This window comes from Pectinophora gossypiella, chromosome 9 (assembly GCF_024362695.1).
Source record: "Pectinophora gossypiella chromosome 9, ilPecGoss1.1, whole genome shotgun sequence".
NCBI lineage: Eukaryota > Metazoa > Arthropoda > Insecta > Lepidoptera > Gelechiidae > Pectinophora > Pectinophora gossypiella.
In genome coordinates, this window is record NC_065412.1 from 9,072,675 (window position 1) to 9,088,317 (window position 15,643).

Here is a 15,643-nt window from a genome sequence, read left to right on the forward strand (position 1 = left end):
GACAATTTGCGTGGAATCTATAGATTATTATTGGAATTTTTACATAGATTATTGGGGATTTTGACAAGTTGCCATTGGCAACCCTGAAATGTCAGTCCATGTGTCAGTCAAATTGTCGGTCAAGCCTCAGAACCTCAGAACAATAACTAAAGCATAGAAGGAAGGCTAAAATAGCAACAGAACTCTATAATTCTGCTCTACTTTATCTTACGGAACCGGCGTAATGTTAGACAAAGACGCATATACAAAAATTGTTTCGTAATTTCGTAGGTTGTCACAAGTTTTTCATTGCCTAGTGTTGGGTTTCACTTTAGTAATATGTCGATAAAATTAAATTTACTTACAATTAATGTCGATAATTTTTTTTTACAAGATTTCTTTTTGTAGGATGCAATTATCTTCTTCTTGATGAAAGGAGACTCTGTCTCTGATAGGTAAGTATCTAACCATTTTTGGATTATATTGTCTGGTTTATATTAGTTTGGAGCTGCAGCTCACATTCAGGAAGGAAAAAAAATAGCCAACTGTTATCGTTTCATCGGTAAGTATTTTGTAATATTCGAATTTATTTATGATGTCATCCGCCGTGCACTGGTGTCGATCGACGTGCCGTGCAAATTGGAACCGCCGCCGCCGCCGCGCCGGGTCTAAGCCGCACAGACGGTAAGAGGCCCGATGGGGTCACGCCATAGACATAGAAAAGAGTATGGACTGGAAATACCTACAGAAAAAACGTGCCACTCTGTAAACATAAAATGGCGGTCTTTACTAGGGCTACAAGCTGTTTCAATACTAGGATTACCATACTCGCACCTACTAGATATAGCATTATACTTAAAAAAATACGGCATACAAGTATTCATAAGAGAACAGAAAGGGAAAGTAAAAGGTAGGTAGGTGGTGTACTGTATCTTTCGTGTAAAACTTGTAAGTATTGTATGTTGTGTGCAATAAAGTATATTTGTATTTGTAAAGGAAGGTTTAGTCAAGATTTATCTAAGTCGCTTACACAAATCTATAACATTCATTACATTCTTTATTGGGCGCAGTTCGTATCAACCTGGAGTGTTGGAGTAGGAGTAAATAAGAACAGGAGGTAAAATGAAATATAAATTAGATCGTAAATCTGTTCATTAGCAAGTATTTATTTCACACGTTATTAATTATGTACATTATATTTACAATAAATACAAATTTATTAATTTCTAAACAGTGTCAATTTGCTTAGAAACTGTCTTTGTGACACCCTGTCACATTGTTTTTTTTTTTCATTAAGTCGTTTGATCTTGGGGCGGGACTTGTTCAGCTTTTCTTTTAAATTTTTCATCTCGTCTTCTTGAACTGACTGAAATAAAGTTTAATAATAATGTTAAAATAGTATATGTACAAAATAATCTATAAAAATAAAAGTAAAATATATCTGATTTAAGTGCATTGTGCAGCTGGTTGAATTATACACTCTATATATGTATATCATGTTAAAAATATAAAAAAAGAAAATTATTTGATATACCTTTTCATGTAAATCCAGTCGACACTTTTGGATTTAATATCTGAAATCAAAGATAATAATAATTTACTTATATAAAACGTGTACAACTCATAATTGTTTAGACATAAAACAACTACAGACTTAGTATATACTAAGTTTATTAAGTACATAATAATATGTAGTTGAATGATAGATAGTATAAACGTGTTGTGATAACATGATACAAATATCTTATCTATCTATCCAGCAGTGAGATGATGCAGGCTAGGCTGAAATTTAAATTTAAACACCATTTCATCTGTCTGATCTATAATGTTCAATGTAGGAATAGCATCGTCTCGAAGACGCCTCCACTTTGAATTAGGAACACACATAAATGAATCCGCAGTAAAATGTTTCGAGCAAATACGGCTGTACTTATTTGGAATCCAATTTCGTCTATTAATGCGAATTATCCATTCTTTCTCTTTGTTATCGTCTACAGGAAATCTAAAAATTAAAAGTATCGATAATTTTAGTACATCACTATGGACAATCAACATAACCTCAAATCAATTCCGTATTCATCGATGAAACGTATAATATAATGGATATCTCAAATATTTTATGCTACAAATCTATTCAGCAAAACATATTACTTTCCTAAAATTGTTCAGCAGTTCACATTTCACTAGAAAATTACAAAAAACTTACCGATGAAACGACCGAAGTTGTTGGCTATTTTCTTTTCTTCCTGAATGTGAGCTGCAGCCCCATACCACACAAGACATAATGTCACACAGTCGAGACACTCAATTATTTGATATAAATAAAAGTTTCTTTCCATTTATTTGGAAAAATATTGTTAAATTATCACTTAAAACAATCTGAACACAAGACACTCGTAAACACAGTTGACGCGACCGTGTCAAATAGTTCGGTAAATATAAGTAAAATCTTCTTATGTATGTTACTATGTATTTGGCCGAGTTAAAATGAGTCCAATAGGTCCAAATGACATTTCATGTTGTGACAACCTCGGAAAAAATGAAGCAAAGAGCGAATCATTTGTCCTTTTCTCACTCATAGTTTGTGTCGTAAGCTAGAAGAGAGCCGGTTTATAGTTTCTGAATTCTTATTTTAGCCTTCCTTCTATGCTTTAGTTATTGTTCTGAGCTCAGAACCAAAGACCTTGTATAGAATAGACGGAGCATATTTAAGACGAAAGAAAAACATAGGTTTTGTCTTTCGCACTCATGTGAGCCGTCATAAGTTAAAAAGAGATAAATATACTATCGTCGTAACGTCTTTTGTACTCGTGTAGCGGGTTTGTTATAGAAACGTACCTATAGTATATGTTTTTGTATCAGAACCACTAGTGCCGTTCCATGTCTTTATCGACATTATTATTGGCTAAATATTTCATGTTAGTCCAAGATCTAAAAAAATATACATTACAAATTGAATGATTAATTAAATACAGAAATAACGACCTAGTATCCATACCTGGGTGGGTAGAACCGCAAGTAAATTAGTTAAAACGATACCTATTTGTACCCTGATAGAAAGATACCTAAGAAGAACCGTACGTTGCGGTGACAGATTCAGAACCACTTATTCAACGTAATTATCATGGACAAACTTGTTAAAGGTCAATTTATCATTTTTGAATCTATGTCATTTCGCAAGGTGTTATGGCCGAGGAGGTCGAGGACGGTCCATCTAGTCCACATATACTATAGTATCATTTTAATACGACATTGCGGCCACCCTTTGGTTGCTATAAATCACATACCTACCCTTTTATAAAAATTAAATACACGTTTTTCATTGACTTGACCGGAAATCGAATCGGCTCTCGATACAAGAAGTAGACGACCTTCTAGTATATTTCGGGGATTATCTCAATGCCATTAAAGAATAAAAGCAAATACTTCTTTATAAGATTTTTATTCAATATAGTTAGAATACAATGACTACGAAGCACTGAACAATTCCGACTTTTGGTGATAAAAAAAATATTTCCTCTTGTTCACTTTCTTTAGAAGTGTATAGTGTCGGCTCTGGTCGTTATAACTTTACCTGCAAGAATGGCACATATTAACGTGGAGCACACAAATACACAAGCATTGCATGTTTACACATTGCACATAGAAGGAATAATCACAGGTAATTACCAAAATAGTTATTCATACTAATTATTTTGTGCAATAGAGAATATTTGTATTGTATTGAAATATTTTTTCCATGCTAATGTAGAATACAAAAACGAAATAGCTGCAAATTTATCTATAAACTTATAACTAAACTTAAACTCACCTTATGTGAGATATGTGAGTGAATATTGTTGGTACTGCATCTCTATGTAATATTTTTGTTTGGTATACTGCTCGATAGAAAGCAAGATACATCGAAATGTAATTAGCACAGGCTTAATTAAGGAGAAGGCGTCCTTCAGAAGAGAGAATTATCTCGTTTCATGGTCTGAATCTAATTGTTTCTTAATTTCTTGTTTCGTAAATTAGGATATTTAGGAAATCTGGAAAATACAATATCTTTATGTAATCTTCATCCAAATCGGAAACAGGTCCAAAAATAAATTAAACGTGAATAGAATAACGCAACATGTAGATGTTACATTCAAACATAATATTATGTTATCGATATCAAAGGACAACACTACTTATAATACTTTGGGTACATGATCTGTCAAAGCTGATTAACGTAAAATGTGAAATCAATTATTTGTACAAATGTGACGGCTTTGCTGATAATATGCGTCTGCATCGTGTTTAGGGCGCAATAAACTTTACAAAAACCAGACCAGGTAATGTATTTCTTGCACACAAACATGTATTATGTGGTCGATAACTTACCCATGCTGAGACATTGTTTGATCGTTCTCCATTATAACACCCATTCTACTCTCACAACCAATAGCTACGCAAGCCATGGTTCATAATGAATAACTATTTCACAGATTGTTTATATAAAAAGTTAAAATAATGTCCCAAAGCACCAAAAAACTAACGGCAGGTTTGGTATCCAGCTGACTACCACAACATCTCAAAACGGTAAACACTGACGTTCTAGACAGCGGTGTTTGTCTATGTTTGTTTCTTTTTTCCACAGAGATTGTTGCCATAGGGAAGAAAGAGAGCTGTGATAGTTTGATCGTCACTCTAAAATATTATCCGTCTATTCTATACAAGGTCTTTGCTCAGAACAATAACTAAAGCATAGAAGGAAGGCTAAAATAGCAACAGAACTCTATAATTCTGCTCTACTTTATCTTACGGAACCGGCGTAATGTTAGACAAAGACGCATATACAAAAATTGTTTCGTAATTTCGTAGGTTGTCACAAGTTTTTCATTGCCTAGTGTTGGGTTTCACTTTAGTAATATGTCGATAAAATTAAATTTACTTACAATTAATGTCGATAATTTTTTTTTACAAGATTTCTTTTTGTAGGATGCAATTATCTTCTTCTTGATGAAAGGAGACTCTGTCTCTGATAGGTAAGTATCTAACCATTTTTGGATTATATTGTCTGGTTTATATTAGTTTGGAGCTGCAGCTCACATTCAGGAAGGAAAGAAAATAGCCAACTGTTATAGTTTCATCGGTAAGTATTTTGTAATATTCGAATTTATTTATGATGTCATCCGCCGTGCACTGGTGTCGATCGACGTGCCGTGCAAATTGGAACCGCCGCCGCCGGGTCTAAGCCGCACAGACGGTAAGAGGCCCGATGGGGTCACGCCATAGACATAGAAAAGAGTATGGACTGGAAATACCTACAGAAAAAACGTGCCACTCTGTAAACATAAAATGGCGGTCTTTACTAGGGCTACAAGCTGTTTCAATACTAGGATTACCATACTCGCACGTACTAGATATAGCATTATACTTAAAAAAATACGGCATACAAGTATTCATAAGAGAACAGAAAGGGAAAGTAAAAGGTAGGTAGGTGGTGTACTGTATCTTTCGTGCAAAACTTGTAAGTATTGTGTGTTGCGTGCAATAAAGTATATTTGTATTTGTAAAGGAAGGTTTAGTCAAGATTTATCTAAGTCGCTTACACAAATCTATAACATTCATTACATTCTTTATTGGGCGCAGTTCGTATCAACCTGGAGTGTTGGAGTAGGAGTAAATAAGAAAAGGAGGTAAAATGAAATATAAATTAGATCGTAAATCTGTTCATTAGCAAGTATTTATTTCACACGTTATTAATTATGTACATTATATTTACAATAAATACAAATTTATTAATTTCTAAACAGTGTCAATTTGCTTAGAAACTGTCTTTGTGACACCCTGTCACATTGTTTTTTTTTTTCATTAAGTCGTTTGATCTTGAGGCGGGACTTGTTCAGCTTTTCTTTTAAATTTTTTATCTCGTCTTCTTGAACTGACTGAAATAAAGTTTAATAATAATGTTAAAATAGTATATGTACAAAATAATCTATAAAAATAAAAGTAAAATATATCTGATTTAAGTGCATTGTGCAGCTGGTTGAATTATACACTCTATATATGTATATCATGTTAAAAATATAAAAAAAGAAAATTATTTGATATACCTTTTCATGTAAATCCAGTCGACACTTTTGGATTTAATATCTGAAATCAAAGATAATAATAATTTACTTATATAAAACGTGTACAACTCATAATTGTTTAGACATAAAACAACTACAGACTTAGTATATATACTAAGTTTATTAAGTACATAATAATATGTAGTTGAATGATAGATAGTATAAACGTGTTGTGATCAGTGTTCCTCCGGTTAGGGTTAATAACAGAAATAATTCGGTTATTAACCGAAATAAATATGTGTTAACAGTACAGGCGTATACCGAAACATTTCGGTATTCTTTATCAAGGGGGTTAATGCGAACACTGTTAACAGAAATTAAAGGTTAACAGGAATGATAGGTTAACCGCTTTACAAACGGTTATTTTGCATGTTGCCATTCCGTCGTGCGAAACGAATGCTGGCAACGCTGCGCCAAGCAACCTGCAGGCACTTGTCGGCGTCGTTTAATCGTTCCACGCGCTTTGTTTTTTACTATTTCGACGTTTACTTTTTAACCAGCGACGCTACGCGGAAATTTCGTAACGTAGTTGCAGAACGCATGATCCGATTTGGTTACGTTTTTTTTTGTTTGATAGGTGATAATTACGAGAAGATTTGTAGACATGACGGAAGGATCCAGGGTCTGATGATGACCAGGTTATATTATTATATATACTCGACAAAAAAATTACACAAGATCGCCGAGATCGTTGAGTTTGTTTGACTTGTCTTGATGGACACTCTGACCCTAGGTGGTTGTTGGTGGTTAATACTCAGGGTGTGATGATAACCAGGTGGTTATAAGGATAGGAGCTCGATATTAAAATAACGCTAGACCTCCCGAGTTTGGGCTTGTTTGATTTGTCTTGATGAGCCTTCTAGCTATACTTGGCTTTGGTGGTTGGTATTCAGTGTCTGATGATGACCAGGTGGTCATAAGTTAGGAAAAGGATATTAAAATAACGCGTAACCTTCGAGTTTGGGCTTGTTTGAATTGTCTTGATGAGAACTTTATTGGTGGTTGGCATTTAGGATTGGATGATAACCAAAAGGTAGGAACTCGAAATTTAAATGACGCAAGACCTCCAAGTTTGGGTTTGTTTGATTTGTCTTGATGAGAACTCTGACTCTAGGTGGTTGTTGCTGGTTGATACTCAGGGTGTGATGATGACCAGGTGGTAATTTGTATTGTCAACTTAGAAACTCGATGTTAAAATAATTTGCTTTGACGAGCATTCTAGCTCTGGTTAGTATTCAAGATCTGATGGTAACCAGGTGGTTATAGGAACTCCATTTTAAAATGACGCAAGATGTGGTTACTAGTATGAAGTCGGAAGGTAGTCGTCATGGAATCTAGACAATATAATAACGCTCTCTAACTCACTTGTTTGAGTGATCTTGAATATTACTCTGATCTGAGATGGAATTGGGATGCATCTTAATATGTAGCCATAGGATGAAGTCCGTATCGCATGGTTTAGGCGTATGGTACGTTACGGTTTTGTATGATGCGTATATTAATTTAAAGACTTGAATCGAGTCTATTTTTTAGTCGAGGAATCGACTGGATTCGACTAGAATCGATTAAAATGGACTGGATTTGACAAGCACCTAGAATCGTCACAAAGCTTGAATGGACTTAACTGACACAAATAACTTGAATCCACTCCACTAGACTGGATTCCACAAAATCGCCTGGAAACGACTAAAATCGACAGTTTTTTATTAATAATATAGGCTCACGTTTGACCGCGTTTGAAAACCGCGTCAGTCTCACCTGGTGGTATGGGACGATGTGGTCTAGGGTGAATCACGCTTACCTAGTAAATGCCTATTCACCCTAGCCTTGAAGAATGCCAAATTATAACGAGTTGGAAATGCAGACGACAGTTCCAGTCCTTTGCTATTCGCATCAAAAAGGAAGAGGCAAAACGTTTAGTGCGGATATCTACAACATGAAATGTCTGCCGACGACTAGTTGTTCGAAGATGGAATAGTGTGGGTGGAATTAACTCATGAAGTTCTTGCACACACTGAACCGCACACCGAAGTGTATCCTATAAAAAACCGCTACCCTTCGTCTGTGTTTTAGACTTTGGAGTCGAGTCTTCACTAACGACTCATTGTCTACGAGCTTTAATGCTCAACGCTTCACCAAGTCGAGAGCGGCCAACCGAGAGCTGGCAGAGCCTTGCCAAAGGTGACAGCAGTACTCCATACAACAACGAACCTGTGCTGTGTATAGATCGAGCAACGGCTCTGAGGGGAAGTATCATCTGACTTTAGAAAGGATGTCTGATTTTTGGCTGCAATTTTGTTATCGACTCGGTGTGGCAGCCGAAGTTTAGGTTGGCAATTAGGTCCATACCATAGAGCTCGAGATAGTTGGTAATTGACGTGGATATTAGTGATGGTGTAACGAATGTAAATTTTTATACATTCGCGAATGCGTATACGAATATCTGCATAAAATATTCGCGAATGCTAATATTCGTTACATCACTAATGGGTACACTCCGGAACATTGGAGCCAGATTCGTTTCGCGGTGAACAGACATGCCTGGGTTTTGGAAGGGTTGAATTCGACCAAGTTGTTGTTACCCCGTTCTGAGACGGACTTAAGGGTCAAATTCACACGATTCATAAGATTCTGATAACAAGTTCTGATAACGCTGACATCCCTGGTGCTTGTTCTCCGTCACTGTGCTATCGTCTGCATACCCATAGGACATAAATCAGCAGATAATTGATCTGGAGCAGGAAGATAGTGGGAGAGAGAACAGATCCCTGAGGGACTCCGGCACTAATATCATGTAAATCAGACGAGCACCCATCGACGACTTCTCGAATCCGTCTATTCCTCCGGAAGTCAGATATCCAATTACAGAGGCTAGAAGGGATCCCATATGCCGGAAGCTTTCCAATAAGCCTATGGCTATATTTCCAATAAGACTCTCCCAAACTCTATCAAAAACCTTTGTGATATCAAAGGACACGGCAAGAGCCTCGCAAGTGTGTAGCGTACACAAGAGGATCGCCAGTTGACCTATTAGGGCGGAAACCAAATTGGCGGTCACTAAAAAGATCGTTGGTGAAGGTACGCTAGAAAGGAATTGTTCAAGTTCGCTGAGATGGGGCGGTAGTTAGCAGGGTCGGCACGGCACGACTACCTTTTTTGGACACAGGCTCCACATAGGCAAGCTTACATGGGTTCGGGACTAGTCCTGAACCCACAGAGAGCCGGTAGAGCCGTGTCAGTACTGGAGACGACTCAAGTGCACAGTTCTGCTGTACGATTGCTGGAATACCATCTGGACCACGGAACTCATTCACGTCTAGAATGTGAAGCATTTTTAGGACCTCATGTTGCCGGATACAGATCTCTGCCATTCTTCTTCTTCTTGTGGTTTCGATGGCATTTAAATTTTTTTCAGCCCAGTATTGCCATTGCCAGATCACAAGGAGGTACACTAGGTGGAATATTGTTCTCAGCATCTAGATGAGAGTCGCAGGTGAGGAGATAAATAAATTTGCCTTCTCGTGCGCGGTATAGGTCAGCGATCCATCAGGTTTTAGAAATTAGCTAGATAAATACCAGTTGGGTACTAAGCCAGTTTCGCACCGATTTGGCCTACTTATATGGTCGAAACGAGCTCCGCGTATTGTCCTCTTGCAAGACTTGGCGGCGTTATTCGGAGTTTTCTTCAGAGTTAGGAGCTTTGCAGGTATATTCTTCAGCCCACACCCGGTATGCGGGTCTGCGCAGCTCGTCGGGTCTTCTGAAGAAAAGCATACCTCACTCCAAGGATACCGCGAAGAAGTGCCGCATCTCATCCCAGTCTGCTAACTTGTATCGTCATATTTGCCTGGATTCTCTGCGGTTAAGATCAGATGGGGGATAGACAGATAGAGATCTCACCAAACAATGGCCGGAAGTTCCTAAAGGAAAGTCACTGATACTTGATATCGGTCCGGATCAGTTGTCGGCAGAAGGTCCAAGCAGTTGGCGGTATGGTTGGCAACGTCAGGTACCCTTGCAGCGCAATTTACCAGCTGTGAGAAACTTAGTGACAAGGCAAAAGCCTGCACCTCTTTGTCAGCCTTTGTCAGCATGGTCGGTCTTCTGGAACGGGTACAAACACTTTTGATGGTAGGCGTTGAAGTCTCCCAGAAGAAAAAGTTGCGTTGAGGGATACTATACTCCGCATTACCAACTCCACTTTGCCAACTCCGATGTGTCATTAAGGTAGGTGAATAACCTGGAATCCAGTCGAGTGAAGTGGAATCTAGCCATCCTTATCGATTCCAATCAATTTTGTAAATTTTACTCGAACCCAGACGATTTTAGCCGATTTTTAACGATTCCCTTCAATTTTGTCGAATATAGCCGATCCTTCAAAAACGCTTGTTTCCCGTTTATACCCATCTTTCTCTTTCCAGCTGAGTTTGTTTTAATATTTTACTCTTCGTTAGTAATAACCTATAAAAAACCGAGGTTAACCCTTGATATGTGTTAACAGGTTTCAATAGGTTAACAGATTAACGTGTTACCGTAATAAAAGGATACCGATTGAATCTGTTAACCTTTTATATCGGTTAACTTTTTAAATGGGTTTTCCGAACACTGGTTGTGATAACATGATACAAATATCTTATCTATCTATCCAGCAGTGAGATGATGCAGGCTAGGCTGAAATTTAAATTTAAACACCATTTCATCTGTCTGATCTATAATGTTCAATGTAGGAATAGCATCGTCTCGAAGACGCCTCCACTTTGAATTAGGAACACACATAAATGAATCCGCAGTAAAATGTTTCGAGCAAATACGGCTGTACTTATTTGGAATCCAATTTCGTCTATTAATGCCAATTATCCATTCTTTCTCTTTGTTATCGTCTACAGGAAATCTAAAAATTAAAAGTATCGATAATTTTAGTACATCACTATGGACAATCAACATAACCTCAAATCAATTCCGTATTCATCGATGAAACGTATAATATAATGGATATCTCAAATATTTTATGCTACAAATCTATTCAGCAAAACATATTACTTTCCTAAAATTGTTCAGCAGTTCACATTTCACTAGAAAATTACAAAAAACTTACCGATGAAACGACAGAAGTTGTTGGCTATTTTCTTTTCTTCCTGAATGTGAGCTGCAGCCCCATACCACACAAGACATAATGTCACACAGTCGAGACACTCAATTATTTGATATAAATAAAAGTTTCTTTCCATTTCTTTGGAAAAATATTGTTAAATTATCACTTAAAACAATCTGAACACAAGACACTCGTAAACACAGTTGACGCGACCGTGTCAAATAGTTCGGTAAATATAAGTAAAATCTTCTTATGTATGTTACTATGTATTTGGCCGAGTTAAAATGAGTCCAATAGGTCCAAATGACATTTCATGTTGTGACAACCTCGGAAAAAATGAAGCAAAGAGCGAATCATTTGTCCTTTTCTCACTCATAGTTTGTGTCGTAAGCTAGAAGAGAGCCGGTTTATAGTTTCTGAATTCTTATTTTAGCCTTCCTTCTATGCTTTAATTGCTTTAGTTATTGTTCTGAGGGTCAAGCACAGCACACAGAGGCTTTTCGGCGGGAAACGGGAACGGGACAGTTGCTTTCTTCATTGAGTAATCTAAATAATTAATACGAAGTGGTGTTTTGTGGTTAATGATCGCATTAAGTTAGTCAGAAGACATTCGCGAGTGTTATTATATTGGAGTATTCAATAAACAAAGTGTATCTGCCTATTTTCGCTTCGTGTCGGGAAGCCGCTTCATAACTCAAAAGTTTATGCGGACTTTTGAGTTAATTCGTTTGGGGTTCGGAGTAGGAGTCTACTCCGAGGGTGGGGGCTTAGGTTTCATCATCATCATTCATCACCTTTCATCATTTCATTAATCATCAAGAAAAAAAAATACGTAAGACATGGCTGTATGGGCATAGTTCCCTTTGCCTTACCCTTCAGGGTAAACCAAAACAAAAAAAAAAAAAAAACAGCACACAGCAGACACTACAAGTTGTTTGTTATGAAATATGATTTAGAATATTTATTTGTGAGTGCAGATAGTTTAAGATAGAACAACAAATTACTTAAATAAACTTATATTAAGTAGTTATTAATCATGCTAAATATACAGAATTACGGCAGTAGTTCAGAAGACGAAGGGGACAATGATTCAGAGGCGACGAAACAACACAGCAATGAGGCATTATTAACTCATTTAAAACCTGTTGATCCTAGTTTATCCTTGGTTAAAAAGATGGAAATATGCGCTGCACCCGTCGTAATGCCTACGGTAAGTTGACTTTTGTTTATTTATTGGTGGGTAACCTCAAAATTCTGGTAATTTTAAGACATACAAAAAAATGTGATATTTGACTATTTAAGTATATTACATTAAGCTACTATTTACATAATGTAATGTAATCATAAAACTAGATTTCTTAAAACGAAGTGGGAAGTACAGAAAGCTTACATACTTTTTGTATGTTTTGTACAATGTTAAATTCAATTGGTTGTAATGTGTATATCCAAGTTAATATAATGAGATATTAAACCCCATTCTCTATTGTTTCAGAACAACGATGATACAAGAGTTTTAATACCAAACAATCAAGAGCTAACACATAACCCAAAATATGAAGAACTTTTTGCCCCAACTTACGGACCAGAAAATCCTTTTCAAACACAGCAGATGAAAGCAAGTAGAAATATGCTGTCTGGATATGTAGAAAAGGCTCATATTAGTGATTTCCAGTTTGAAAATCAGAGACGGACATTTACAAGTTACGGTTATGCCATGGATCCTTCAGTAAATACTGAAGAGGGAACAAGTGATACTATTGTAGGCAAGTATTTGAAATCAAATCAGATCAAATATACTAGGTCTTAGTAACATTGTACCGAATAATGAGGGGGATGATTCAGATCATAATTCTGAGTGCTATAATCACAGGTGGAATTTCCTTTTGGAAAAATCATGTCAATTTAGTATTTTTTTAAATTTATTTTCAGTTCCATACTTTGGCAACAGACAATTCCACTTGATATCAACTCAGAATTATCATCTGAATCACCCATAGAACATCAAAAGTGTAGTTACATGAAGATTTGATTCAAATAATAGTTTTTCAGTACTGAATTAAATTCTCATAACGTAATAGTAGTCGATGGCTTATACTTTTATTGATCTGTTACTTGCATTTAAATTTCTGGACTCATCATATTTCTGCTCTAAGGAATACCGACTCTATGAAAAATATTTCTGTATATATGGTATCTGCATACTTCATTTGGAAATGAGTGTGATTTTCAGTTTGTTTTTATGTATTTCAGTACCTATATTCGGAATGAAAATATCAGTCCCTTTTAAGTTATCTTTTCAAGTTTATTAAGTTAGTTTTAGCAGTACATATTATGTATATTTAAAAATATATTTATGTTTAAAATATCCCCAGTGTCAGCAATGATAGCGCCATTAGAGGAAGCTGAAGGCAAGACAGTGTTTGAAAACATAAAAAAACGGCCGCTAGACAAGAAGAAACGGAACAAAAACGACAACCCGGAAGATATTACTGGATTCCTGGGGCCTTGGGGAGGTTATGAGGGAGAGAAAAGGTATATTATATTAATTGTTAGGTTACAATTACTGAGTGTCTCATATAAATACATTAATCATCACACTGATGGACTTCTTCATTAGCTGATTAGGTAATATACAATTGGGTAGTTTCCTAGGTCAAAGAAAAATTATGAAATTCTGATTATATTTAGTAATCAGGTGTCTTTATTTAAAAGACAGACCTAAAGGTGACAATAAATGTTTTCTTTTTCTTATAAAAAAAAAAAAATTCTTTTTTTAAAAAATTCACGTCATGATGTTTCTGTAATAGTTTCGTGTTTTAACATTTAGTAAAAAGTAACTGATTTGATTAGTTGGAAATTAGCTTATTCATGAAGACTTTTTGATAGTCTTCTTTTTGATGGCAATGTATCTTAAATTAATTTTATTGTTGTCACTATATTCGGACTGTTTGATGCTATTGGGTATTTTGACAATTAATAAATTTATTTTCCATCAATGGCAAAATAAAATATACTGTCTAATAAACCATATTATTATGTTGCGTATTTCAGAGTAATGAGGCCAGAAGGTGATGTGGCGAAGGAATTGGAAGAGATAGTTGCCAAGAGACAAAAGAAGGGCAAGGTGGATGATGACAAACCACTTGAAGAGAAATCTGTATTCCATAGTAAGTATTCAAATCTGAGTAATGACTCCACAGTGACTAGTTTTGTGCAAAAATGTATTATTAAAGCACAAACTCTGATCATCATCACAAATTTAAAAGCCACGCTCGTCAGTGTAGCATTTTCCATGCTACTTTTTAGGGAAAAATAGGGCAGTGGGTTGCTCTTGCCTTCTTGAAAAGTAAGTATTTATAGACGCCACAAATAAATGTTGGCCATCAATGAGATTATAAATCTAAAACAATATAAAAGTGTATAATTTCTCATTAATTTATGTGTTGTTTGCAGTTGACCAAGAAACGGACTACCAAGGCAGGTCGTGGCTGGAAGTGCCGCGATCAGAAACACAGTTGCGGTCAGAGACACCACCTGACAAATGTTTCTTGCCCAAGGTAATACATGACGCTGTTAACTAAACAAAGGGCGAGAAAGCGAGACGGAAGACGTTCTATCTCTTTCTAGCTTGCTGAGTTTCGTTGATTCCAGCATGTCTCTCATCTCCAGTTGTCTCCATTTCTGTCGGACGGAACACATTCTCAGGACGCTAATTTTAAGGCTTTATTACATTATTACGAAACATATTCTATTCTATTATGTGATTTATCGCGCACGATGCGTCGCCATTTTTCTTTGTTTTTAGACGTAGATTGTAGATTTGCCGCATATGGCATTAACTACTTTGCCGGACCAATGGGGAGTGCTGAGGGCTCTCACCCGGTACAAAATTTAAGACAACAGCCTTTTTGGGCGCGAACCCTGGAACAGAGCGTCGTTTAGAGGATTGTATTTGATAGGAGTAACCGACTCTCGTGGGACTGTGCGCCATGTATATTAAGTGTATGGCGAAGTCTTGATTCCGACGCATCGTGTAATTTAATAGGGCCTTTTCTTTAAATCTTTATTCTATCTACAGGCACACATCCACACATGGAAGGGCCATACAAAGGGCATCGCTGCGGCGCGATGGTTCCCAAAGACTGCGCATCTGGTGCTATCTGCTGGCATGGACTGTAGAGTTAAGGTACCGTCATTTATTTTTTGGTTTATGGTTCATTGCTTCTTAACTGAGATGTTAAACCGCCACATCGAAGCAATTCATCTAAAGAGCAATGTTGCTTTTTGACATTTGCGCATATAAAAATAAGTGCGCAATGTCAACAAATTCAATGTCAAATAGCAACATTGCTTTTTTAGATAAATTGCTTCGATGTGGCCTTTTTAACCCGCCTGGTCTGTAGTTGCTGCTACAGACCAGGCGGCATGTTCTGACATGCCTTTGGCGGTTAAAAAGTAACCCGTCACCAAG

General features: G+C 36.5%; 1 protein-coding gene and 1 long non-coding RNA gene across 3 annotated transcripts in view; one reads left to right on the top strand and one right to left on the bottom strand.

Annotated features, from left to right (window-relative positions):
* Positions 1-136: 136 nt before the first annotated feature.
* Positions 137-11,293, bottom strand: LOC126369482 (uncharacterized). Of its 2 annotated transcripts, none has more exons than XR_007566718.1 (3): positions 11,176-11,293; positions 1,514-1,553; positions 137-1,345 (listed from the first exon to the last, which is right to left on the bottom strand). It is a non-coding gene; the product is annotated as an uncharacterized LOC126369482 (long non-coding RNA). The 2 variants fall into 2 exon arrangements; XR_007566717.1 differs by lacking the exon at positions 1,514-1,553 and adding an exon at positions 6,063-6,102.
* Positions 11,294-11,657: 364 nt separating this feature from the next.
* The window catches only part of LOC126369466 (pre-mRNA-processing factor 17), a 29,099-nt gene continuing 25,113 nt past the window's right edge, over positions 11,658-15,643 (top strand). The window contains exons 1-8 of the mRNA XM_050013875.1: positions 11,658-11,666; positions 12,091-12,139; positions 12,224-12,382; positions 12,665-12,935; positions 13,545-13,704; positions 14,224-14,339; positions 14,626-14,729; positions 15,251-15,358. Of these exons, the coding sequence (XP_049869832.1) occupies positions 12,113-12,139; positions 12,224-12,382; positions 12,665-12,935; positions 13,545-13,704; positions 14,224-14,339; positions 14,626-14,729; positions 15,251-15,358 (945 nt within the window). The 5' untranslated portion in view covers positions 11,658-11,666; positions 12,091-12,112. The remainder of the gene's footprint in view (positions 11,667-12,090; positions 12,140-12,223; positions 12,383-12,664; positions 12,936-13,544; positions 13,705-14,223; positions 14,340-14,625; positions 14,730-15,250; positions 15,359-15,643) is intronic.